The 20,803-nt window shown below is 68.4% G+C and overlaps 3 protein-coding genes across 6 annotated transcripts in view; 1 reads left to right on the forward strand and 2 right to left on the reverse strand.

Annotated features, from left to right (window-relative positions):
* C30H19orf38 (chromosome 30 C19orf38 homolog) lies at positions 1–3,851 on the reverse strand. The gene is made up of 9 exons (XM_064437243.1): positions 2,814–3,851; positions 2,222–2,721; positions 1,828–2,124; positions 1,662–1,742; positions 1,454–1,540; positions 1,040–1,067; positions 831–874; positions 687–724; positions 1–555 (listed from the first exon to the last, which is right to left on the reverse strand). Exons 2-9 carry the CDS (start codon positions 2,259–2,261, stop codon positions 424–426), a joined length of 747 nt encoding a protein of 248 aa, XP_064293313.1. The 5' UTR covers positions 2,262–2,721; positions 2,814–3,851; the 3' UTR covers positions 1–423.
* A 130-nt stretch (positions 3,852–3,981) lies between these two features.
* TMED1 (transmembrane p24 trafficking protein 1) lies at positions 3,982–6,177 on the forward strand. The gene is made up of 4 exons (XM_064437244.1): positions 3,982–4,264; positions 4,819–4,916; positions 4,990–5,182; positions 5,858–6,177. The coding sequence occupies exons 1-4, from the start codon at positions 4,103–4,105 to the stop codon at positions 6,074–6,076; spliced, it is 672 nt and encodes a 223-aa protein (XP_064293314.1). The 5' UTR covers positions 3,982–4,102; the 3' UTR covers positions 6,077–6,177.
* A 1,653-nt stretch (positions 6,178–7,830) lies between these two features.
* The window catches only part of DNM2 (dynamin 2), a 34,318-nt gene continuing 21,345 nt past the window's right edge, over positions 7,831–20,803 (reverse strand). Inside the window, exons 14-21 of one of the 4 annotated variants that reach the window (XM_064437240.1) lie at positions 20,753–20,764; positions 15,413–15,526; positions 11,771–11,880; positions 11,272–11,383; positions 10,687–10,851; positions 10,032–10,264; positions 9,655–9,906; positions 7,831–9,393 (exon numbers count right to left, since the gene is read on the reverse strand). In XM_064437240.1, coding sequence (XP_064293310.1) covers positions 9,327–9,393; positions 9,655–9,906; positions 10,032–10,264; positions 10,687–10,851; positions 11,272–11,383; positions 11,771–11,880; positions 15,413–15,526; positions 20,753–20,764 — 1,065 coding nt within the window. In that variant the 3' untranslated portion in view covers positions 7,831–9,326. Of the gene's footprint in view, positions 9,397–9,654; positions 9,907–10,031; positions 10,265–10,686; positions 10,852–11,271; positions 11,384–11,770; positions 11,881–15,412; positions 15,527–20,752; positions 20,765–20,803 lie in introns of all 4 variants that reach the window. The other 3 variants (XM_064437239.1, XM_064437242.1, XM_064437241.1) reach the window with 3 other exon arrangements.

A 20,803-nucleotide genomic window follows, 5' to 3' on the forward strand; every position in this document is an offset into this window, starting at 1 on the left:
GCGCCGGGTAACGGGCACGGCACACGGCACCGGGCACGCGGCACCCGCGTCCTGCACCGGCACCAGGCAGCAAACGCCTTTATTGGAACCAGAGCCGGCCCCGGCGGCAGAGACACGCCGGCACCGCGACGCCGCGACTTGGGGCGCCCAGCCGCGCGCCCGCGGCCTCGCCGGAGGCGAAGGTGCGAGGAGGAGGAAGAGGAGGACGAAGGTCATTTGCCAGCGGTGCGTCGGCACCTCTCCCGTGCCGGGGGTCCCACCGGCAGCTCCGGGAAGGCCCTGGCACGTCCCCGGGCCGGCGCGGTGCTGCGGGGGGCCGGTGTCTCGCCCACCCCGAGTTCAGAGAGTCCCTTCCCTCGCGGTCGGGAGGGAGCTGGGCTCCGGTGCCGCGGGGAGCGCCGGCAGAGGCGGCACCACCGGGGCTCACGCCAACGACCTGAAGGTGCTGAAGTGGGGCGCCGGGGCGGGGGACGCCGGGGCGGGGGACGCCGGGGGGTGCCTCTGCGGGGATGCCGGGGATGTGCCGGTGCTGCCGCCGGCTCCCGCCTCCGTGTTCTTGCAGGGAGGGAGAGGCGGGGGTGAGCCGGGGCAGCCAGGAGAGCCGGTGCCGAGCCCGGGCCGCTCCGGCGACCCCGAAACCAACCCCAGCTGGGGCACGGGGACCCCCCCGGCCGCCCCCCACTCACCATGCCGACGGCGTAGGCGCAGTTGTCATAGGAAAGCTCTGCGGAGAAAAAAGGGGATGTTTTTGGGGGGCCGGGGGTGGGGGGAGCGGCGTCGCCCGCTGCCAAGCGCGCACCGTTCTGGCGTGGGGGGGATCCGGGCCTTACCGGTGGTGGGGAACCGCGTTTCGGTCCAGCAAGACGCCTCCTGCCTGCGAAAAACAAAGGGGGTGGCAGCGTGGCGGGCAGGGGCGCGCGCGGGCAGGGAGGAGGCGGCGGGGAGCCCGACGCCGCGGCTCAGCCGGGGGGTCCCCGGGGGTGCCGGCGGGTTTTGGGGGCGGTGTAGCCGCGGAGGCGCCGGCTCCGGCCGCTCTCACCTCTTTGCCCGCTGTCTCCTGGTCTCGACTGGCGAGAGAGAAAACAGAGAGGGGTGGAGGCGCAGCCGGAGCTGCGCGGTGACACCGGGGAGGACCCAGCGGGTGCCCTAAATCCAGCCCGGGTCACCGCACCCCAAACCACGACCCCCCGGGGGGTTCCTGCCGCCGGTGACTCGCCCAGAACCGGCAACAACACTGGAAGGGATCCGCGCGACGGCACCGGCACGCTCGTCCCCAAGGTGCCACTCGCCCCCGAGGTGGCACTGAAGCACGTGCCGCCCCGGCGGGGAGCTCCGAGGTGCCACCCCCCGCCGGCACAACCGGCGCTGCCTGGCTACAGACCCCCCGCCGGGCACCGCCGCCCCGGTGAGAGCACCCGCCGCCCCCGTGAGAGCACCCGCCGCCCCCACGCACCTCGCCAGGCCGTCACCGCCGCCACCGCCAGCAGCAGCAGCACCAGGACGGCCGCGCCGACGGCGACCGGGAGAAGCCAGGGGCGATCTGGAAGAGAGGAGAGGGCGGGGGGTCACCCGCAGGGACACCCCCGGCGCGGCCGCGGCGGGTGACCAGGAACGAGCCGCCGGTGCTGCTGCCGAACCGGGCGGGTCCCCCGTGCCGGTACCTTGCTGCAGAGTGGTGGAGGTGGGTAGGGGACGGCCGGTCGGGGCGGCGGTGGGGGGATGACAGCCGGCGTCACCTGAAGCTGGGGAGAAACACGCCGGGTTTGGGTCGGCGACGGTCCCGCCGCAGCCCGGCCAGGCCCCCACCCGCCACCCCACCACCCGCACCGTTCACCACGATCTCCGCGCTGAACTCCGACGTCTGCCAGGCGCTGCCGTTATAGCTCCGGTACCGGCACTGGTAGCACCGGGACGCCGGGACGGCCCCGTCCAGGGTAAAATCAACCATGTGCTGGTCCGGCTTGGCCGAGACGCTCCGCGTGGGGTCGCCGGCGCCCACCGCGAAGAGCTCGAAGGTGCTGCCAGCGTAGCTCCGCGGGGCGATGCAGCTGACTTTTGGGGGACCCTCACCCCACTGAGTGAAGAGCCCAAGGGGCGGCACGAGCCTCTGCGCTGCCACGGCTCCTGCGAGAGAGGGACGGTGAGCGGGGAGCCGTGCCCGGCGCCGTGCCCTGTTCCGCCTCGGCCAACCCAAATTCGGGCAGAGGCGAGGGAAACGCACCCGCCACGACGAGGAGAAACCCCAGCCTCATCATCCTCATCCTCCTCCTCCGGGGTCTGGATGAGGGAGAGCCCCGCCGCGCAGACCCCGAGGCGCAGGAGCTCTCCGATGGGAAGAAGAGGAAGGATTTTGCTCAAGACGTTTCATCACCCAGGAAGGAAATGACAGAAAGTCCCGAGCACAAATCAGGGTTGGGTTTTCTTTCTCCCTCGTAGCACAAAAAAGACTTTTTCCACCCAAAAAACAGAGCGCCGGGAGCTCAGCTCCGCATGAAACCGGCTCCTCTGCCACGGGCCATCATTTCCCAGGGCTCGCTCCCCAATTACAGGGATATCACCAAAAGAGAGGTGGAAATGGGGCGGAATGAGGTGTCGCCCTGGGCAGACGCCCAACCGGAACCCTTGCCAGGGTTGGACGGCTTCGAACAGCTCCTGCGGTTCCTCCCCGGCACGTCCAGCTCCCGACGGCGCTGCCGGCCTCGGCGGGGATCGTTTTGCCTCCTAAATGAAAGGCAAAATTAAAAAAGATGCGAGGCACACCAGAGCCCCACGACCGGGGCGGGAAGGGGCCGGCGAACCTCGGGGAGACGCACCTCGACGCGTGAAAACGAGGGGCCGCTGCCGGAGCCGCCGCTGCCAAGGGATGCGACGGCGCAGGTCGAGCCGCCCGCCCCGCGCCCGCTTCCGCCTGCGGCTGCCCCAAAACCACGAGGAATCGGGGCCAAGAGGTCGGCCCGGGGCCAGGCAGCGGCGGCAGGGCGGGGGGATGGGGCCCCTGCGCCCGCTGTTGAGCCCCGGGGCTGAGCCAGGACCCGACATCACGCCCGGAGCCCTCCCTGTCTGCCCTCCAGCCGCTCAAACTGCCCCAAGCCCCCCACATCCACACCTAGCCAGCTAAATCTGCCCCGGGACACCCCAAATCTGCCCCTGCACCCCTCAAATCTGCCTTAAGGACACCCAAAACTGCACCAAACCACCCAAATCTGCACTGGGACATCCAAAATCTGCCCCACAGACACCCAAATCTGCCTCATGGCCTCCCAGAACTGACCCACGACCCCCCAGATCTGCACTTAACCACCCAAACCTGCCTCAGAGCCCCCCGTATCTGCCCCAGGATGCCCCAAATCTGCACCTAACCACCTGTATCTGCCTTGAAACACCTGTATCTGTCTCGGGACCTCTCAAATCTGCCCCAGGGACCCCCCATATCTGCACCTAACAACATGAACCTGCCTCAGGACCTCTCTGAACTGCCTCAGGGCCCCCCAGTCTGGCTCAGGACCCCCCAAACCTGCACCAAACCACCCAAATCCACCGTGGGACCTCCCAAGTCTGTCCCTTGGACCCTTAAATCTTCCTCAGAGACTCCCAACACTGCCCCAAGACCTCCCAAACCTGCCCCTAACCACCCAAATCTGGGCCAGGGGCCCCAAATCTGTCCCAGGACCCCCCCAAATCAGCCCCAGGGCACCCCAGATCTCCACTTAACCACCTAAACCTGGGCCAGGGCCCCCATATTTGCTCTTGAGGCCCCTAGGTCTCTGCCTGACCACCTAAATCTGCCCCAGGACCCCCCGGGGCCGCCCCAGGCCCCGCCGCGGTGCGCTGTGGGAGCCCGGCTCCCCCCGGGGGCGGCCGCGCCGGCCAATGAGAAGTTAGAACGAGCGGCGCCCGTGGAGAGCAGCCAATTAGCGGAGAGGATCCCTGGGGGGGCGGGGCACCGCGGCGGCCGCCAGGACCCCGGCCGGCCTCAGCGCTGCCTGAAGGCCCGCCTCCCCGCTCCCGCCTCAGGCACTCGCCGCTGCCGCCCGCTTCGGCCGGGCCCTGCGGGCGCGCGGCGGCGGGGCGGGGCCTGGCTTAAAGGCGCCGCGCGGCGGAGATGGCGGCGCGGTGGCTGTGGCTGCTGGCGCTGTGGGCCGGGCCCGCCGCCGCCGCCCCGCCGCCGCCCGACGCCGAGGTGACGTTCGTGCTGCCCGCCGGCCGCCGCCAGTGCTTCTACCAGGGCGCGCCCGGCAACGCCTCCCTGGAGGCCGAGTACCAGGTACCGCCGGGGCGGAGCCGGGCGGGGGGCGGAGCGGGGGGAGGGCGTGGTCTGGGCGGGGCCAGGGGGCGGAGGTATTGAGGGGGCGTGGCCTGAAGCGGCCCGTAGCGGAGGGGGCGGGGCCTGTGGTGGACGGTACCGGGAGGGGGCGGGGCCTGGGGTGAACCGGTGTCGGAGGGGGCGTGGCCAGTGCCGGGCCGGTACCGGAGGGGGCGTGGCCTGGGGTGGGTCGCTACTGGGGAACGCTGATACTGGTCCTGCACTGGGGGGCACTGGGAGGAAGGGGAGGGGGTCTCCGGTACCAGGAGGGGGCTGGGCGGGTCAGGAGAGGGGGTCTCCGGTACCGGGAGGGGTCTGGGTGGGGGCGTCCTGGTACCAGGAGGGGGCGGGGGGGGTGTGTCCCTGGTAACGGGAGGGTGCTGGGTACGTGGGCAGGGGGTCCCCGGTACCAGGAGGGGGCTGGGCGGGCGGGTGCCGGTACCGGGAGGTGTCCGGGCGGGGCGGGGGGTCCCGGTCCCGGCGGTCCCCGGTGTCGCCATCCCCGGTTCCGGCAGGTGATCGGTGGGGCCGGGCTGGACGTCGACTTCTCCCTGGAGAGTCCCTCGGGGCTGCTGCTGGTCAGCGAGTATCGCCGCTCCGACGGCGCGCACACGTGAGCCCCGCCCTGCCCTGCCACGCCCCGCCACGCCCCACCACGCCCCGCCGACCCCGCTCTCCCCCCGCAGCGTGGAGCCCACCGAGGCCGGCGACTACAAGCTCTGCTTTGACAACTCCTTCAGCGCCATCTCGGAGAAACTCGTGTTCTTCGAGCTCATCTTCGACAGCGCCCAGGAGGAGGAGGAGGAGGAGGAAGGCGACGCCTGGCTGGAGGCGGCCGAGCCCGACGACACGCTGGACGTCAAGATCGAGGACATCAAGGTGGGGATGAAGGTCGACGAGGTCAAGTGCAAGGTCCAGCGGAGCCCGGGCGGCCCCGCCGGCGGGGCGAGGGGGGGGATTCTGCCCCCGGACCCCCGCCTGCGGCAGCGCCAGCTTTGCCGTGGGACTCGACGACCTCAAAAGGTCTTTTTTTTTCAACCGAAATTATTCCCCGGTTCCGTGATTTCGCCGGGCGCCGCGGTGCTGAGCACGGGGAGGCCGCGGCCGTGCGGGCGCGGGGCCGGAGGCGGCCGCGGGGAGGGTCCGAGGGCTGGAACCCCTCTGGGGGAGCCGGGGGTGTTCAGCCCGGGGAGGAGGCGGCTCCCGCAGACGGGGCCGGGCTCCTTCGTCGGGCCCGCGGCGCCGGGGCGAGGGCGGGCGCTTTCAAGCTCCCGGAGGGGAGGTTCCGAGCGGAGCCGAGGCGGGAATTCCCGGCGCCGAGGGGGGCGAGTCCCCGGGCCGGGGCGCCCCGAGAGGGGCCGATGCCCCGTGAACGCCGGAGGTGGGGCTGGACGGGGCTCGGGGCAACCCGCGCTCGGGGAAGACGTCCCTGCTCGGGGCGGGGGGCTGGGCTGGGCGAGCTCGAAGGGTCCCGTGTGCCCCCCCAGAGCACCTCGGGGTTCCCCGAGGGGGCCGCGGGGCGCGTCCGACCGGCGCCTCCCTCCCCGCCCCCAGGAATCCATCGAGACCATGCGGAGCCGCCTGGAACGGAGCATCCAGATGCAGACGCTGCTGCGAGCCTTCGAGGCCCGAGACCGTAACCTGCAGGAGAGCAACCTGGGCCGCGTGAACTTCTGGTCGGCCGTGAACTTGGGCGTGCTGGTGGTGGTGGCCTTCCTCCAGGTCTACATGCTGAAGAGCCTCTTCGAGGACAAACGGACGGTGCGGACGTAGACGGGACGGACGCGGGACTCCGCTCCCTGCCGGGACGGCGCCAGAGGAGCGACGTGTCCCCGCGTCTCCCTCCCGGCCGGGATTAAACCTGCCCGACTTCCTTCCCTGGTGTCTCGGAGCCGACGCGAACCCCGGGCGAGGGGGGTTTGGGGGCGAAACCGGGGGCGCTGCCCCCCGTATTTAATCACCGAAGGGCCTCAGACGCGTGTGTGTCCCCCCCCGAGACGCGCGTCCCCCCCCAGAATCGCGTCCCCCCCCAGAATCGCATCCCTTTGCTCCAATAACGTGTCCCTGAGCCTTTTGGGAAAGAATCCGCTTATTTGGGGCACTGGGGGAGTCACGGGGACGATTCCCATCGCCCCCCCCCAGGGTCTCCCTGCGGCTCGGGGGGATTCAGGGGGGCGGGGGGGGGCCCGTCCTCCGCGGGAGGGGGCTGAACAGAACCGAGGGCGGCGTGAGGAGAACGCGGAGCACTGAAAACGCCCCGAAAAGGGGATCTGAGCAGCAAACATCGCTCCTGGTGCCGGTAAATGGGGAGGGGGTGGGGATGGAGGGGGGGGGTTGGGGGGGGGGGGAACACTCGGAAATCGGGGGGCTCGGGGCGGCGCGGCCGGCGGGGCTCAGAAGGGCCGGGGGGGCGCGGACGGAGCCGCTCTCCTGGGGGGAGGAAAAAGAGAGGAAAAAGAGAAGAAAAAGAGGGTTTAGCGAGAGCGGAGCCTCCCCGCCATGGGGGTCCCGGGTGAGGGACCCCCCCGCACCGTGTGGCTGCTCCGGCCGCAGGAGACCCCCGGAGCGGGGACCCCCGGAGCGGGGACCCCCGAGCCCTGCCGACGCCGGGAGAAGCACCGGCCGAGCCCGCAGCCCCTCGTCACGGCGCCCGCCACGGGCCGCGGTGCTGGGGGGGGTCTCGGCCGACGGACCCCTCGCTGGGCCGCAGCGGGACCCGGTGGAGCAGCCGGGGGGAGCCGGGGCCGCGGCCCCCCCGCCCCGCGACCCCCCCCCTTTTTTATTCTGTGGCCTCATGGAGCGGGCTGGGTTGGAGCCCCCACCTCGGGAGGCGGCTGCACCGCACCGGCAGCAGCTTCAGCAGCCTGCGGGAGAGCCCCCCCGGATCCGAGCCCCCCAAAGGCCCCCCCGGATCCGAGCCCCCCAAAGCCCCCCCGGATCCGAGCCCCCCAAAGCCCCCCCGGATCCGAGCCCCCCAAAGGCCCCCCCGGATCCAAGCCCCCCAAAAGCCCCCCCGGATCCAAGCCCCCCAAAAGCCCCCCCGGATCCGAGACCCCCAAAGCCCCCCCCGGATCCGAGACCCCCAAAAGCCCCCCCGGATCCAAGCCCCCCAAAAGCCCCCCCGGATCTGAGACCCCCAAAGGCCCCCCCGGATCCAAGCCCCCCAAAGGCCCCCCGGATCCGAGCCCCCCACCGGCACTGGGAGGCAGGAGGGCGAGGGAAGGGGGAGCCCGACCCCCCCCAAAACCACCAGAGACTTTCCCCGCAAAGTGGGAATTATTTTTTTTTCCCTTTATTCTTTTTTTTTTTTAACTTTTTTTTAGTTCATTAATGGGTACAGACCGGAGGCACTTACAGGCTGGCGGCCGGGCGGGGGGAGCGCGAAGGGGCGAGCGCCCGACGGGACCCCCTGCCCGCGCCGGGGACGCCGCCGACCCCCCGAAAGGCGGGCTGGGGGGGGGTGGGGGGGCGGGGGGTGCCCGGCCGGACGCCAGCAGCCGGCGCGGCAGGCTGGGCTCGTTAATGGATTAATTTGGGGTGGGGGGCGACGGACCCCCGAGGGCACCTCGCCGCGAAGGGGGGGGCTCGGCGCTCCCGCAGCCCCGCTGGGGGGGGGGCCGATGTTTTTAAAAAACCTACATTATTTTTGGGTCGGGGGGGGGGTTGGTGTTTTTTTTCTCTTTTTCCTTTTTTTTTTTTTTGGTTTTTTTTTTTTTTTTAATAGAATTGATAGAGTCTGTAAAAATATTTACAACCTCCGCTCCCAGCCGCGGCGCGGCCCCCCCGGGAAGGCACCGGTGTCTGAGGCGGCGGCGGGAGGGGGGGGGACACGCTGCGGGCGCGGGGGGGGGCCCGAGCGCCCTCCCGGCCACCGACCCCCAACCCCGGGACGCCGCAGCCTTGCGCGGGTCATTTTGGGGGGGGAGGAGGGGGGGGCAGCCGCATCCTCCTCCCCCCCCCAGGAACCCCCTTTGCCCTGGGCGGGGGTGGGGGGCTCGAGGCAGCGGGGAGAAACGCTCCCTCCTCTTCCTCGGGGCTGGGAACGCCCGCCGCGGGCGAGGGGTCGCGACGCCAACCCCGGGGAGGCCCCGGCGCGTTGCGCCCCCTCCCCGCCGCGCCCCTCCAGCCTCCCTCGCGCCGAGCCCGGCCTCGCCGAGGAAATACCTGAGGTCGGCGGCCGGGGCGGCCCCTCGCGAGGCAAGGCCCAGCTGCGGGGTCTGCTCCTGCTCCGCGGCGGGCCGGGGTCATCCGCGGATCGCTGCCCGCGGTCCCATCGTTTTCCATATATAAATTTTCCTCAAAGCTATAAAAACTGAAATATGGGCTATGGTCAAGATTAGCAATCGGCTTTCGGGTTTGGGAGAGGAAAACCAAAAATCACTAAGTTTTATATATAATATATTAATACAAAAAATTCTGGTGGGGGTCGTGGTGGGGGGAGGAGGAGGAGGAAAAAGGAGGAAGCAAGCGAATCGGCAGGAATCGGATCAGCTCGAGGAGCTCCTGGGCGCCGCCAGAGACGGGCGGCGGCGTCTGAACCGGCCGCCTCCGAGCTCTCCCGCCCGCGCCGCGCACATTCAGGCCGTCCCACGGCACCGAGCGCCGCCGGCGGCCCGGGGGGCGGGAGAGAGGAGAGGGACTTCGGACAAAGTGCAATATTCCAACCCCCAAAAAATATATATATAATCCTCCGCGGTTTATTATACAGGTGGGGGGCAGAGCGGGGCGCGGCGGAGGCGAGGGAAAAACCGCCCGGCCTCAACCGCCGCCGCCGGCGTCGGCGCGCCAGGACCGAGGAGGGGGCCGCGGCGCGCTGGGGGTCGGGATCGGCCGCGGCCGAACCGCTCCGCTGAGCTGATCGCAGGTAGGATGGTTTCAAAATCAGAGAGATTAGACGCAGGGTTGGGGGTTTGGGGGTGGGTTGGTTTGTCGTTTCCCCTTTCCCCCCCCTCAAAACAACGGCAAAGGGAAGCGGCGGGCGTGGGGGCAGCCGCTCCGGGAGTCGCCACCAGCCCCTGGGCGCTTAATCGAGCAGGGAGGGCTCGGCCGGTCGGATAATGGTGGGCCGGTTCGGCGCGGCCGGGGGTCTTCTGCTGCAGAGAGAAGGGGAACAGAGGCGTGAGCGCGGCGGCCTCGCGGCGGCGGCTCGGCTCGAGGCCGCGTCCCAGCGGGACCTCGCTCGCGGCGCGGGGACGAGGGGGAGCGGGGCTCCCGCCCCGGGATCCGCCGCCGGCCGAGGGGTTTCGCGCCTCGGAGGCGTTCAGGAAAGCCCGAGGGGGGCCGCAGAGCACCCCACGCCCCCTCGGGAGGGCGGGAGCCTGCCCCGGCCCCGGGCAGCCGGGTTCCCTTACCTGGGCACGCCGGGAGGAATGCCGGGGGGGACGCGTGCCGGCCGCGACGGGATCTGAGGAGGGGCTGAGAAGGGGTCGTTATTAGCAGCGAAGATGTTCTGGGGTCCAGGACGTGAGGGGATGGGGGGAGCCGCGAAGGAGGGTCCCCCGGCGGGGATGGGGATGAGGGGCGGCCCCGGTGTCGGACCCCTGACGGCCGGCGGCCGGCCCGGCGGCAGGACGACGGAGGGAGGTCTGCGCTGAGGCGGGGGGCTGCGGAGGAGAGAAAGCACCTCAGGGGGCGGCGCGCCGGCAGCCCGCAGCCCCTCCTTTCCCCCCGGGAGAACGCCCAAATCCGAGTCACCCGCGCCGCCGCTTCCCCTCCCCGCCGACCGTACCTGTGCCCGCTGCTCGTCTGCAGCCACGTGTCGTCCACGGGCGGGGGAACCGGCGTGGAGACGGTGCTGGTGCTGATGTCCCCGATGATGTTCAAGGCCTCCTTCAGGGCGTGGTACATGCGCAGCATGTCGTCCCTGCGCTGCGCCTGGTCGGCCGACTCCTCCATCAGGCTGTTCTGGTCGGCGGAGGAGTACAGGTAGGCCAACAGCTCCGAGTGGATGAAATCCTTGGTCTGAGGAGGAAAACGGGCGAAGGTCGGCCCCGAGATACGGAACCCGGCGGTGTCGGTAGATGCGGGGGTAGGAGCCGGAGGACCCGGAGGCGCGGGGGCCGGGGGCCGCCCCTCCCGGCTCTGGAAGGGACGCGGAGCGAGTCGGGACTCGCGGGAGGGTTCAGCGTCCCCCGTTCGCCAGAACCGGGGCGGGAGGAAAGGCCGAGGCGCGAAGCGCCCTCAGCACAGGCGCTGCCACGCAGCCCGAGGGCGAAGGCGCAGAGATGAAGAATCGAAAAGATCACCAAATCCCGTGGTTGGGGCCTGGCTCGGTGACGAGGGCGGCCCCGTCTCGCCCCCGGCGCCGAGCGGGGCCCAGGTCTCCTCGCCGGCGCCCGGGGCGCCCCGAAAGCCCCGGCAGCTCCCCGCCGCCCGCCACTCACGTTGTTTATCATGAGGTGCATTATCGTCTTTGGCATGAGGTCCCGGATGGACTTGTTGATGATGCCGACGTAGGAGTCGACAAGGTTGCGGATGGTTTCCACCTGGCGCTCCAGCTGCGGGTCCATGGAGAAGGTGTTCTCCTGGGCGCCGTCCTCGTTCTCAGTCTGCTCAGGGAAAGCAGGGCACAAGTTACTGTCGGGCTCCGACAGACCCGGAAAGAAACCCCTCAGCTCCACACTTATTCCCTGTCCCTTCCACCTATTTCCATCCTACGCGGATGCTTTTTTTTTTCCTTTTTTTGTTTTTTTTTTTTGGAACAGAGAGTTTATTTCGTAGCCCGGAACGACCAGATCCATCAGCGGGGGCGGCACGGACTCGCGCCGCGTTATAAAGTTCATCCTCTTCTGCGATACCACGGCATTTTTCCAGGGTATCCGAGAACCTACTGTGACACACCAGGACCCAAGCCAAGAGCTCCCAGGTCTGAAGGCTCCTCTGGCAGCCTCTCCCCGGGCCGGTCTCGGACAGCACCCCGCGGCCAGCCTGCTCCGGGAGGGCTCGGGCAAGTCAGAGGGAGTGTTTACTTGGTCTTTCTCTGGGTAAACTCCCGCTCGGAGGAAGGAGGCTTTCCAGCTGTCCACGTCTTCCTGGGAGTCGCAGGCCAGCTCGATCTGACGGAGGTCCTTGTACACGTTCCTAGGGAAGAGGGAGCAGAGCCGGGGGTGAGGACCCTGAGGGCGGCCGGGAGCGCGGCTCGGGGGCGGGAGGCTCAGCAGAGCACCGGTGAGGCCTCCGGCACCACGAGCCCTCGACACCAGGGAGCCCGAGGAAGCCTCAAATCCCTCCAGAACGTGGATATAAATACTGGGCAAGCTGCCGCTTCCCCTGGAGAAACACCCCCCCAGCAGCTCACAGGCGCCCCTGCCTCGGAGCGCGACGCCGAGCGGACGGGGAAGCCGGCCGCGCGGCCCCAGTTTGGACCAGCCCGGCGCGCGCTGGGCTGCGCGTCGAGCCCGGCGCGACGCCCGGAGGCATTCCGGGAGGCAGCCGGCCGCCGCCGCCGCTCCGGCTCGCGGCCCTTACCTCTGCTCTGTGTTGAAGATGGCGAAGACGTGCTTGTTGGACATAAAGCCCTTCTCCACGTCCCTGATTTTCAAATTATCCAAAGGCAACATGTATTTCTTCTCCTTCTCCTGGAAGGGGGGGACAAGGGGAAGGGAGGGGTGAGGGCGAGCGGCGCTTTGCCGACGCCGGCGAGACGCCCCGAGCAGAAGGAAAAGCCAAGCCCCAGGAGCACCGTGCGCGGGGACCGGCGCTCCCGCGACGGAGGGGGCAGCCGTTTCCTCACGCCCCCGCCACGCAAGGGCCACCGAGCCGCGCTGTCCGGCTCGGCCCACGGCACGCCGTCCCCCCGCCAGAGCCGAGAGCTCGACCCGGGACGGAGCGACCTGCCCCCCGCCCCCCCAGGAGCCTCCCCCCGGATCAGCCGCGGCTCCGGCACGAGAACGGACCGCGAGTCCCCCCGGCCTCGCCGCCTTCCCAAGGGCGCACCCGGCCGCGCCGAGGAAGCCACCGGAGGAAGGGATTTGGTCCCTGCAGGGCTGCGGGCAGCCCCGGGACGCTGCCCGACGGCAGCCCTGCCTGCGCCGTAGCTGCCCTCCCTCGGCACGGCACGGGGCCGGCTCCACCGGAGCCCACCGCGCCGGCTCCGGGGGGCCCCAGGGACTCGCCCCCCGCCCCCACCGGCGCCCATCGGTGCCGGAGGGCAGGGCTGGAAGGAGCCGAGGCCTCGCAGTCTGGCACGAAGGCGGCTGCCGGTGTTAAGAGGCTGCTCTGCGGCCCCGCCGAGGGGCCACCCAGCCGAGCCGCTGCCGAAACGCCACATCTGGAATTGTTTAGAACAGCTCCAGCTCCACTTTGTCTCCAGATGCTGCGCACACGGTCCCAAAAAGTGACGTTCGCCTTTGTAGCGAGGCCACGAACCCAAAGCCTTCCCCCCCCCCCCGCCCCCCTTCCACCGCCGCCCCACACTCCTCCTCATGATTTCCTGAAAAACCCACAACTTTTTTCCAGACTGGATTCGGTTGCAAGGACTTTGCCACGTCAGAAGAGAGACAAAGCAGTTTCCTTTCGCCCATCGGGCTTCTCTCCTTATTAAAAAAAAAAAAAAAAAACCAACACAAAACCAAAAAAAAAAACAAACCCCAAAACAAAACGGGAGGGGGAGAAATTAAAAATAACCCCCCCCTGGATGCCGTGGGAAGCCGGAGACTCCAGCCCAGCCTGCCCAGTGTTCAGACTACCTGTTCAGGAGGGTTTAAAGTTGTACAGTAGTCTGCACATTGGTTAGATCGGGTTTGGCCGAGCAGCACCCCAGCAGCGCCCCAGCAGCCGCAAGGTAAGGGGGTGGGGGGTGTGTTGGGGGGGGGGAGAGCCCGGATTCGGCCCTTTTTTAGGGAGATTAAATAGATTTTTTGCTCCGACTCGCGGAGGCGGCGTGGTTTTGGGGGGGGGTTTGGGTTGGTTTTTTGCCTCGGCGGCGCGAGCGGGAGGGCAAAGCCGTGGGGGGAGCGCGGCCGGGCGCCGCTCCCCACGCTTCCCCCCTCGCGGCGGGGAGGCCAGGGGGTGGGCTCCATCCCCCCCCAAAACCCCCAGGGCGCTGGGTGCCGGCTCTGCAGCGCTCGGCGGGCTCGTTTTTTTAAACGGCGGGGGTTTGGGGGTGGTTTGGCGGTAGCGGGGGGGGCAGGGAGAGCTGGGCTTGCAGAAGACAGAGCCTCATTCATCCCCGGCCGGCTGGTTCTCATTACCCGCCGCGGAGGGGCCAGGCGCGCCCCCCGAGCGGCCTCCGCGCAGGAAACCAGGGGAGCACCGGCGGGGTCCGACGAGGGGGGAAGCACGCCGGAGGGAGCGCTACCAGCTCGACACGTCTCCTTCTCTTTTAGGAGGCAGGTTTAAAGAGGGCTGGGTGGGGGGCGGCCGGGGAAGAGAGGTTAAAACGGGACTGCACGGCTCGGGAGAGACGTTCACCTTTGCAGAGCGCTTGGAAGATAAAGGATGAACAAAGGAAGGCCGGGCTTTGCCCTCGCGCCCGACGTCCAGCCGCCGAGCGGCTCCCGGGAAATAAAAAGTTGTGTTCACGTCTCCTTTTTCTGACCCGCGTGCTGGGCTCTGGCGAGGCGGCGGCCACACCGAACCCCTGGCGTACCCCCCGAACGCCCCGCGAGCCAGCACCCCCCCCCGCCCCTCACCGCAGCATCTGGCCGGGCGGCCGGTGACGTAAGGGGAAAGGCGAGATCACGGGCCGATTTTTCAGACTGTGGGGGCGGAAATGCTGGAAAATCTGAAATACGAAAGTGGTGCGGCCGAGGCCGCGACGCCACGGAGATGGTGGCTCCGGCAGCTCGGACAGGGCGTGGGCAGGAGATGCCGGCCCTGCCACCGGCCGGTTCCCGGGAGGGTCGAGCCCAGAGAAATCGCTTGGGGTTTGAGCGGTGAAATCCTGATTTTTGGGGTGAGCTACCGACGCCCCGGGCAGGCCGGGGAGCGGGATGTGCAGCCCGAGGGCTGGGAGGCGGGAGATCCCCCGACGTGGGTCGGGCAAACGGGGCTGGGAGCAGCGGCGGCCCCTTCCCGGACACCCAGCGGGGGACAAGAAGGGACCTACAGGGGACAAGAAGGGACCTGTGGGGTCCCGGCCCACAGAAACCCCAGGAGCGGAGGGAATCGGGTTCCCTCCCGGCAGCGGCTGGGGAGGGGGGTCGGGGTCGCCGCACGGGCGCAGGGCGGCGCGCGATGCCCCCCGCCCCGGCGCGCACCCCACCTCCCGCCCGCCGCAGGCAGGGCTGCGGGCAGCGGGGGTGCCTCGGCCGTCCCCGCCGGGAGGGCAGCGCGGGCTCAGCCGGCCCCTGCCCAGCCCAGATCCCGCTCCCCACTTCCCCCCAGCTTTGATGGCAGCAGCTCCGCCCCGGCGCGGGGACATTAACCCCATCGGGCACCTCCTGCCCCAACGCGGCCTTCGGGCGACGTGAGACCAGCGCCGCCGCAACCCCGGGGGGAACGGCCGAGGGGGGTCGGGGCTTGGCGACGATAAACTGACGGTCCCAGGGGGTCAGAGACTACGCTTTCCTTCGCCCGCAGCCGAGCCCTGCGCGGCACCCGTGGTTTTCCTTTCCCCAGGGCCAGAACGGAGACGGTTTCCCTCCCGGCCCCCCGCGCCGCAACTCCGGCTTTGCCGTTTTGGGATGGATAAACCGGGAACCGGCTGCCGACCCGGCTTCGGGGGCTGGGACGGGGCAGGGAGGTGGTAAAGGGAGGTCCCCGGTCCTTCTCGGAGGTCTCACAACAAGGGCGATAGGAGACAAAGAAACCCTCCCCTGAAAGAGGCAGGGCACAGCGGGTGCCGCACGGCGCGGCCACCCCCCCGGGCTCGGGGCGGCCGGACCCCGCAGGACCTCCCCTTGCCCGTGTCTCCCGGTTTATCTGTGTTTACGCAATGCCGAGGTCTGGGGGAGCGTCCGGAGACACGGGATTTGCCGGCTGGGGCTGCGCGGCGTCCGCAGGGCACCCTCCAGAGGAGACCCGCGCTCCTGCACGCCCGGAGACCGATGACGCTCGTCACTCCTGGGTGCTCATTCGCACCCCCGGCCCGAGGCTCTCCTCGCCCACGCCCCGTGAACCACAGAGCATCCCCCCGCCCAAACCCCGTCCTTCCGCGCTCGCACGCACCTCCTCGTCCTTGTACCAGGACAACGACTCGGCCGTCAGCACGAACCAGTACTCCTTGGAGCCTCCCTTCATGATGCTGATGTTGTTGATGGTCAGCCAGCCTCTGCGGATCACCTGGAGAGAGAGGAGTGGCGGTGGGGAGCGGAGGGGAGGAAGGGAGAAGAGGTTACAGGCTACTGCAAAGTCCCTGGGGGGAGATCCCCAGACACAGAGCAAGGGGAAGCGCTCCCGAGCCCAAAAGCCCCCCTAGCCCCGTCACAGAAAGCCCTAGCCTCAGCGGAAGACCCTCAACCAGGCAGATTTCGAGGCCCCGTCTCTAAGCTAGCAGCACGTGGCGGGGACGTCTGGAGCTCTTCCAGCTCCCACAGCTGGGCGAGGAAAGCAGCGAGCCCCTGCCCACGCTCGCGGCAAGAGGCTGCGGCAACGGCCAGACCCGAACCCTACTCCGCGTTAACTCCGGTCAGCCGGCAGCAGCCTGGCCCCGCGCAGGAGAGGTGACGCAGAGCAAAAGCTCCGGTGCCCCAACGCGACGAGACAGGCAGGAATTCAGAGCGCGTCTCGGGTTTAAGAGAGGACCGGGGCTGCCCGGGGGCGTTACGGTCTCTGCCGGGGGGTGTTTTGGGGTGTCCCGCACCGGGGCGCTGGTGCCGGTCCGTCCCGAAGGTCGGCAGGGAGCGTGGCGGTGCCGGGAGCACCGTAACAAGCAGACCCCAGCCTCCGCCCCGGCCGCTTCAAAGCCACCGCCCGCGAACAAGGCTAGGAAAGGTCTGCGGAGCCTAACAGAGCCCCGTCAGCTGGGGCACGTTCCTCGGAGCAAGGACCAACTTACCCAGTCCAGCAACTACCGGAGCCGCTCTCCCCATCCCTGCTGTGTCAGGGTCTCCGTGAGCACGTGCCCTCGCTGAGCGCGGCCAAGGCAGCCCTCAGCCTCGTTACAACCGAGAAATGGCGTGGTTTTCACCCAAACCCACTCCCCCTTCTCGCGCGTTGCCCCCTGCCCCAAAGCAGCCTCCCCACGGGGCAGCTCCTCCGCCTGCTCGCGGGCAGGGCTTGCCGAGCCCGTAGCCCCCGGGGAAAGGCTCCCTCGCAGCCCCACGGACGGACCTCGCATGCGACACGTAGCAGCAGCCGCCGGCGACCGGGGCAGCAGCGCGCTGAAGCGAGATTGCCAAAGCCTGACGTTGCAAAGCAGCAGTTTTTCACGACACGATGCACGAGGACCGCGCTGGCCGCAGCGTTCCCTGTCCTAAAAATCAGCCCCGGGATCTCCACCGCGGCACTCGCGCTCTCTCCCAGAGCCCGTGGCGAGGAAGCTCGCACGATGCCGCAGCCGGTCCCCGCAGCAGCCGCGCAGGAGAGCCCTCGCTAGGCTATCCCACGCCTGCCTCCGCGCCGTCGGAGCTAGAGGGGAACCACCCTGCCGATGCCAAGGAGCGTCCCTGCACCTGGAACAGCTTCCCCGAGACAAAAAACCCTCGTGGAACAACTGCCCCATCGCTGGGGGCACCTCAGAGACAGCAGATCCCCGCCGGGACACCCTCTGCCTCCGGGAAAACATCCTTGACTTATCACAAACCGCTCGCAGTTGCCAGAGCGGGCAGCGGAGACGTGCTGGAAGCTGGAATCGCTCCTAGCCCTGAGCCCGGGCAATCCGGGGCTGGACCGGGACTAGCGAGCGCGCCGCTCGGCCGAGCAGAGGGTTAGACCCCACCCGGCCACCCCCGAGAGCGGCAGACTGACTCCCACCAGCCCCACAAGCACCGTCTTTGGGCCAGGCAGGGGGTTTTCTAAGCATTTCAAGTGCCGGCAGGACTACGCTCTGCCCGGCGGGGTTCCTCCGTTGTTCTGGGAGCTATCGTCCGGAGGAAGGCCACCGCCGCTTGGCACGGGCCCCAGCGCTGCGGCAGAAGCCTCCGGACCGAGCTGCGAGTCCCTCCCCCTGCCAGGGCCGCGGGGGAGCGGCGTTCCTCTCACCATCACCCCCGCGGTTTTACCGCGGAGCCGCTAGGCCGGCCGCTTGCGTGAGCCGCACGGCAGAACCGCGCCGCGCTTCCAGATGCCGGGGAGCTGCAAACGACCCCGCTCGCGGGGAAGGAGGGGGAGCGGAGGGTCCCCCCCACCCTGGCTGCTTCCGCTGCGTCTCCCCATCCAGCTGGGACTCTGCTCCGGAGGCGCCCGGGCACCGGAGGCGGAGGGTCAGACCTCCCCGGGGCGGGAGCTGCCTCGCAAAGAGCAACACCGGCCGCTGCCAGGGACCTGAAGGCTGCCGGGGAGCTGCCCGACAAGCGCCCGCTCCTGCCGGACTACTTCGGGAGAGCCCAGCCGGGCTGGGGGCGGGGTGGCAGAGCACGCGGACCCCCGCCCCGGTCAGCAGCCCGCACGCACCTTCCCGGTACGCGAGCGGCATCCCGCGTCACGGGGTGCTTTAGGCGCCCTGCGCCGAGCGTCGCCGCGGCGGCTCGGCAAAGCCGGGGCCCCGGCTTTTCTACCCCAGCGCTTCACAGGGGTTAGTGCCACCACACGGGTTAGTAATGGGCAGACGTGGGGAAAATGCGTCTGGGGGGGTTGATTCAAGTCAGTCCGAAGCATGGATGGGAGGGAGAACGAACAACCCTTGCGGTTAAGCAGAGAGGAGTTAGACGCGAGCGAGACGCGGAGTTTGTTACGGCTTCTACGGGAACCAGCTCTGAGCAGCTCGAGACCAAGGCAGGGCTTTAATCTCAACGCCGGGATCAAGCGGCTAAAACGGAGCCAGCGCCAGCCCTTTCGTGCTGAGGCTTTTCCGTGCGCTGCCGGGGAACCTACCGAGGGCTGGGGCTGGGGCCGCTCTCGCTTTCAGACTGCTCAGGCGGCTGCCAACGTAAAAGCCACGACAAAATCCGCCGTGTTAGGCACAGACCAAGCTCGGTGCGCCGGCGGGCACAGGCAGCTAGAGCTAAAACTTAACTCGTACAGATTTTTCTGGCGAGGGGAAGGAAGGAGCCCTGAAGTTAAGACGGCAGAGGTTGTCAGGTTAAAGATTTCACCTTCTGATTCGCTCCGGCATGTTTGAGACGCCGATTCGCACTTAAAAAAACCATCTCTGAATTTGAACTGAGTCTGGTTTTAAAGGAACTGGGGCAGGGGGGGGGGGTGGAGATGGAGCAGCTGCGAGGATCAGGGACAAGGAAAGGGCAGAGGGGAAAGGTTCGGCAGCAAAGCAAGACCTGCGAGGTGGCTTAGAGGCTCCGGCAGGTGCTGGGACAGATTTGGAGGGGATTGGAAGGACCAGGGAATCTGCCTCCGGGGCAGGGGGATGGGGAGAGGCCCGGGGAGCGGAGAGGGAGCCGGAGCGTTCGAGCAAAGCCACGATTTGATCTCTTTTGCGGAAGGGGAGAGGAGGGGAGGGCACCCTGCAGCGCCAGAGACAGCCCAGCTGCGCGCTGGCTGGAGGCAGGACCCGGAACGCCTCCTCCATCCGCAAATGCAGGTCGAGGAGGAGGAGGAGAGAGGAAGGCTGAGCCGCAGAGGCCGGCGCCGAGCAGCACAGCGGAGAGCCCACAAGAAAGTTCCTTTAAAACCGACTGGTTTTGGTGAGAGCACCCATGGTTTTTAGGGCTCGTGAGCCGGGCGAGCTTCCCCTGCAGGGGGGCTGCACAGCTCTGCCCGGCTCCGAATCAGAAGCAGCCCGGCTCCGGGCCGGCGCCTCGAATCCTTAATTGTCAGACCTCCACCTTCCCGTCACCCAGCACGATCACAGCCGCACAGCCAGCGATGGGAGAGCGGCCCTGCACAGAAACCGTCGTGTGGGAGGCAAGAGACGGGCCCTTGGGGGGGTTTCCTTTGGTTTTGCGGCAACATCTGGGCGGTGCTAAAAGAAAATGGAAGTGTCTGAACGGTTGGAAGAGACGGGAAACGGGCTCGGGGCCCCGCGAGGCTGCCGGAGCTGCGGGGGCGGCTGGTAAGTCGGGGGTTTCAGCAGGTACGGGCCTTCCCGGGGAGAGCGGGGCGGCTGCCGGCTGCGGGGCGGGAGGGCGGCTGCCTCGCCACCACGTCCCTCCTGCCGCCGAGCCTGCCTGGGCCGTTACAGCCACCTCATTAAATAAAAAAATCCATTTTTTGAGATAAGAAAGCACGTAGCACCTGAGCTGCAGCCGCTTTTGCGTGGGACTGTAGGCTGATAGAGGCGGCTGACGCAGGGGAACTTCACCTGCAGCCAACTCCAACCTCCGGGCTTCATCCGCCAGCCCAGCGCCCGGCCCCGGCCGCAGGAGCCCAATTATCCTGGCTTCCTTCCCCGGGGGGACACTGGGGCGCCGCGGCCACCCCCGTGGGACCAAGGCGATACCTGAGCCGAGGTCCTTGAGGCTGTAAAGCCCAAATCGGGGGTTTGGAGATTGTTTCCCTCTCAGACACTTCCATTTTCTCGGACCGCCAGAGTGATGCTCGGCTCCGAGCCCGGAGCAGCGGGGTCAGGACTGCCCCCCAGCCCACCCCACCGCCCCCAGAGGGGATCGCTCAACCACAGGCAGGGAAACTCTTTTCCACTGGTGGGAAACGCTGCCCTCCGCCTCCCCAGAAGTGAGTACGCTCGAGGAAAACCTCTCTGTGGGGTGAATAACGAGGCTGGAAGCAGCTGATGGTCTCCCGAAGTCTGCCTCCACCAGCTGCTAACACCTGGGAGCGGAGGCGCCTCGGAAGAGGAGGGCTTCTTGCCGGATCTCTGTGCCGACACCGCGGCCGGCGCAAGCTCGGGAACCACCCTCAAGCCCAAAAAAGGCGGCCTGGGGGGAGATAAACGCACCTCCGGCCCCAGGGGCAGCTGCTGGGAACGCAGCGGGGCCAGCTCCGACCTGCCGCGCCTGCCCGAAACGCGGGCAGAGGGGACGCCCCTGCCTAAGCTTCCCTCCAGCCCGCGCCCCCGCTCGATGGAGCCGCGTCCCACCACGGCAGCGGGCAGCTCCGCGCTAAAACCCCAAAGCTGCGGCTTCTCGCCTCCCACGGGCCAGCAAAACCAGCGCTGACGCCCTGAATCCCAGTACCGAGCTCCCAGCGAGGGCAGGCAGCGCCGGCAGCCCGACGGTCGTGGCACAGGCGGGGATCAGCCCCGAGCCCCGTTTTTTGCGGCCGTGGGAAGAGCCCAGGCGCGGGGACGAAGGGGATGGACCCAATTCCCGTCTCTAGACTAAGGCCACGGAGCCCCGTTGCTCCCCTCGGGGAATCCTGACCTTCCTCTGCCATCAGCGTACTCAATTCTGGGAAGCGGGAGGCGTCGTTTTAGGTTTCACAGGTCTTTCTGGCAGGGCCACGTCCATCACTGGGTGTTGTCTACCAGCACTATCACACTATGTGGGTACTTACCAGTATCTCACCCTTTAGGTGCGCAAAATTAAGGGGGAGGGAAAAAAAGAA

This window comes from Phalacrocorax carbo, chromosome 30 (genome assembly GCF_963921805.1).
Source record: "Phalacrocorax carbo chromosome 30, bPhaCar2.1, whole genome shotgun sequence".
Taxonomy (NCBI): Eukaryota; Metazoa; Chordata; class Aves; order Suliformes; family Phalacrocoracidae; genus Phalacrocorax; species Phalacrocorax carbo.

Bases quoted from the DNA above. Each gene is read 5' to 3' on its own strand.
- C30H19orf38 (XM_064437243.1), bottom strand. From the start codon at position 2,261: ATGAGGATGATGAGGCTGGGGTTTCTCCTCGTCGTGGCGG. The intron at 875-1,039 runs GTGAGAGCGGCC...TGTTTTTCGCAG, and splicing joins AGGAGACAGCGGGCAAAGAG to GCAGGAGGCGTCTTGCTGGA. The intron at 725-830 runs GTAAGGCCCGGA...TTTTCTCCGCAG, and splicing joins AACGCGGTTCCCCACCACCG to AGCTTTCCTATGACAACTGC.
- TMED1 (XM_064437244.1), top strand. From the start codon at position 4,103: ATGGCGGCGCGGTGGCTGTGGCTGCTGGCGCTGTGGGCCGGGCCCGCC. The intron at 4,265-4,818 runs GTACCGCCGGGG...CGGTTCCGGCAG, and splicing joins CCCTGGAGGCCGAGTACCAG to GTGATCGGTGGGGCCGGGCT. The intron at 4,917-4,989 runs GTGAGCCCCGCC...CTCCCCCCGCAG, and splicing joins CGCTCCGACGGCGCGCACAC to CGTGGAGCCCACCGAGGCCG.